This window comes from Poecilia reticulata, linkage group LG13 (genome assembly GCF_000633615.1).
Source record: "Poecilia reticulata strain Guanapo linkage group LG13, Guppy_female_1.0+MT, whole genome shotgun sequence".
Classification (NCBI taxonomy): Eukaryota; Metazoa; Chordata; class Actinopteri; order Cyprinodontiformes; family Poeciliidae; genus Poecilia; species Poecilia reticulata.
The window spans coordinates 33,196,470-33,200,348 of NC_024343.1; the positions used below are offsets into that span (position 1 = coordinate 33,196,470).

General features: G+C 45.9%; 1 protein-coding gene across 2 annotated transcripts in view; it reads right to left on the minus strand.

Moving 5' to 3' along the window:
* atg16l2 (ATG16 autophagy related 16-like 2 (S. cerevisiae)) overlaps positions 1–3,879 on the minus strand; it is a 14,755-nt gene that overhangs the window by 6,844 nt on the left and 4,032 nt on the right. The window contains exons 5-9 of one of the 2 annotated variants that reach the window (XM_008426790.2): positions 2,237–2,488; positions 2,094–2,159; positions 1,935–2,024; positions 1,530–1,583; positions 1,356–1,461 (exon numbers count right to left, since the gene is read on the minus strand). In XM_008426790.2, the coding sequence (XP_008425012.1) occupies positions 1,356–1,461; positions 1,530–1,583; positions 1,935–2,024; positions 2,094–2,159; positions 2,237–2,488 (568 nt within the window). The remainder of the gene's footprint in view (positions 1–1,355; positions 1,462–1,529; positions 1,584–1,934; positions 2,025–2,093; positions 2,160–2,236; positions 2,489–3,879) is intronic. The other variant, XM_008426792.2, reaches the window with a different exon arrangement.

The window sequence follows — 3,879 nt, forward strand, 5'->3', positions numbered from 1 at the left end:
CAGAGACCCACAACGAGGTCCAACCACAGAGACCCACAACGAGGTCCAACCACAGAGACCCACAACGAGGTCCAATCAGAGACCCACAACGAGGTCCAATCAGAGGGAACTGCTGGTTAAATGGGTTAGAAAATATAATTGGTTCCTGCAGTTCTTCCTTTCACCACCAGATGGAGACAAATATCAGATTCAGATTCTGCCTGTTCCTTTAACTTGATGTTATTAAATATTAGACGTAATGACCTGAACATGATCGATGTAAATTCTTCTGAATTTACCGTTTGCAGAACAATAAAGGATTTTTCTAAAATGGAAAAATAGTTTTTGGCTTTAATTTTTTCTTTCAGTGTTTCATGGGATGAATCACTGAGATCTGCAGAGATTTTACTGTAGAAACAAACAGTAATATTCCTGTTTTACTGTTCAGCCCTGAATACAGAGCAGTTCACAGTCCACTGTAGGACGACGGTAATAAAACGAGATGATGCTCATCAGGTTAGATCTCACTTGCTTTAAGAGACGATGAGGAACATCATATCATTTATTCTGTCCTGAAATGTCCAACCTTAAAAAGACGCAGCAACTTAAGCCGTCTGAAGTCTGATGGCTCCTTCTTTTCTCACCATCTGAATGGATTCCAGCAAGTTTGATGAGCTAGTTGGTCAATTAGCCTCGAATAATTAACATTTTAGATTTTGACCAACTGATGAGGTCGTCCTGCAGCCATTTCACCGTCACAGTTTGGTGTCAGAAGGTGGGATAAGTCCCGCTGATGACGCCCTGCCTCATCCGTCAACTTCATTATGGCTTCAGTCATTAATATGATTGGACATGTTGACCAGAGGCTTTAACTGGGCTCGTTCAGTCGACCCATTTCTCCTCTGCACTGCAAAAACACAAAATATTACCAAGTATCTTTGGTCTAGTTTCCACTACAAACACCTGAGTACACTTGAAACAAGACAAAACCAACTTACAAGGATACAGAAGTAAATAATTATCCTAATTCTGATTTTAAAAGGTTTTGTTCCACTGGCAGATTATTTCAATTGAAACAAACATTTTTAGGGAATTATTGACCTTAAACTTCTTGTTTCATTTGCACTAGAAACTAGAACAAAATTACTTGGTTAACTTTTGTTTTCAGGCTTCAGAGGCTCCTGCAACCGATCCTTTGTGTAAATTTAGTCTGTCAGAAGAGATTAAAAATAAAATAATCTGATGCATAAATTAGGGTTTAGCTGGAAACATCTACAGAAAATGTTCAGGCCGACAGTAAAGTCAGAAAAAAAGCGTTCAGGGATGGAGGGTCAGCAGGTTAGGACAGAAATGCATCATGGGAACTGGAGTTTTACCAGGACTTGCAGCGGTCTGACAGGAACTCTGGCTGATAGACAGATTCCAACGGGAAACGGCAGGTCCTCCTCCAGGCTGCGGACCGAGTGACCCCTTCTCTTCCTGCTGAGGTCAAGCACTTTCCATCAGAGACACATCAGCCAAACGCAAACAACCCAAACAAAAAAACTCACTCAAACATCTCTCTGATGGAGGAGAAGAACCTCGGCGAGGAGGCCGACGCCGACCTGAGGAGAGGGCTAGCGTTAGCTTGTTGCTAAAGTGTCCATCAGGAAGGCAGCAGGTTTGGATTAGTGAGACTTTACAGAATCAGATGTATGAGAAATATAACCTTTAAATAAAAAAAATCTGTTTTCTAACATCTTTAAAGAGTTTGATTAAAAATTTCACTTTTCAATTCGACTCAGTTTCCCTCTAAATTTTTACAGTTTTCCTATGAAACACTGAATGAAGACATTAAATTGTCCATCCGTTTTCTCTCAGTCTGGGCTGAACTAATGATTCTGACACAGCCCGTCATGTGACAGCTGAAAGGTCGCGGTCGGAAGCGGAGCAGTGGAGCAGCGGAGCGGGTCGACCTGAAGAGGCGAGTCGCTCCTCGGCCGCCGGACTTGTCCTGATCCTCCGGCTTCGGAGACGTGGACCTGGAAGTCGGAGTGCTGGGCGAACTGGAAGACAACGTTCTGAGGTGACTTCCATCCTGTTAAACCTCATTGATCGTTTAGTGAAGTCCTCACCTGTCGACGATGACCTTTGACCTGGCAGCCGTCTGCAGCTGCTTCTGCACGGTTGCCTGTCGAGCTCTGATGGAGACAATCATTAAAAAATCTCTTAATGCCTCGTCTTGCTGCAGCAGGCGTGGAGTGGGAGCGTTTCCCACCTGGAGCGCCGTTCGTTGCGGTGGTTCATGCGGGCGGCGGCCTGCTTCTTCTGGTGCATCATGTCCTCCAGGACGCGCTCCTCTTTCTCCTTCTCTTCCCTGAGTTTGGACTCCGCCTCCCTCTGGCGCTGCAGCAGCGCATCGTACGCCGCCTTCAGCGTCTTGTTCTTCTGTCTCACCTGCTCCACCTCATCCCTCAGAGCCCGTTTAGCTTCGGACGCCTCTGCTAGCCGACCGCCCTCCTTCTGTAGTCTGAGAACAGAGGAGGAGAAGCGTCTTTAGGCCGATTTCCTCCTGATGGTGCAGTTGACCCGGTTCTATCAGAACCAGAACCTCCTTCAGCTGCTGTGGTTCTCTGAGTCAAACCAACCTGTTCCCCTCCTGGCCTGTGGGGGCGCTGCACCAAGAACCACTGAAGGAAACGACACAAAAACCTCTGAAGACACTGAGAGCAACTTACTGTTTCACCAGATGGAAACAAGATGGAGGATTTTAGCGGTTGGAGGATTTCTGCTGCTAGCGCTAGGCTAACACGTTAGCTTTGGTTGTATTTACCCAGAATGCCCTGTGCTGTAGTCCAGTTCTTGCTTTTGCAGCGGTCTTCAGTCCCCTTGGCGTTCACATATGCGTTCAAACCGAACCCAGACGAGGTTTGGAGGACCAGAGTTTGATTTTTGGTCTGATTACGCATGGACACCCCCCCAAACCAACAGGACGTTCTAGGAAAACGGACTGCAGTTGGATTAAAGCGGACTGAACTGGACCAACCCTGAGAGCCTCCTGTTCTCACCCGTCATCGAGGACGAAGATGGAGGAAACAATGACACAGCTCCCCCACACCAACATCTAGAATAAACCTTTAGAGCAGGATGCCGGCCCGGATGAGCAAATCTTTCTCTCGCATGTCGTTGCCCCCTAGTGGTCCGTGGGGTACTGCATGTAAACGACCATTTATTTGATGTGACGTGAGCTCAAAATGCGACAGTTTAAACCGAAAAATGATGGTGAATAAATGTTAAGACCGGGTCCCTCAAAGAAAAGCTAAAGGTAACAGTGGAAAGAAAATGGCAGGATGAGTTATATGGTCAGAGGAATCCAAGTCTGCAGGAATATTTTTCAGTTTCTCAGGGTGAGTTGCAGAACTTTTGCTTTTTTTAACGTGTTATGATGCGTAGCACGGCACCGGCACACAGATCCAGTCCGACATGCGGTGAGCAGCTCTGCGCCCCGCGCTGACTAACTGCACCTTAACACCTAAAATGAAATAAGTTTATGTCAGGCTGAGAATCCACACTTTGAGTCGACTTGGTGGTGGTTTTCACACATCCAGTCACATTCACAAAACAGCAGAACTATTTTCATTAGGAAGAACAAAGATGACAACAATAAGCGAGTTAAAAAAACTAACATTTTCATTTCAGGTTCTGTTAAATCAAGACGTTGTTTGGATCCATGAGTGTTTGCTAAATGTTCAGGAGGAAAAACTGCATCAGGTTGTTAGAATCAGCACCAAACGAAAGTAAATTTAAATTAAAGGTTGTTGGTTGAAGCAGCTGCAGCTGCACCGTCGGAACAGGATGTCCAGGTGCAACAGGTGAGCTCAGGTGTGTGTGTGTGTGTGTGTGAGGTGAGCAGGCGGGCTC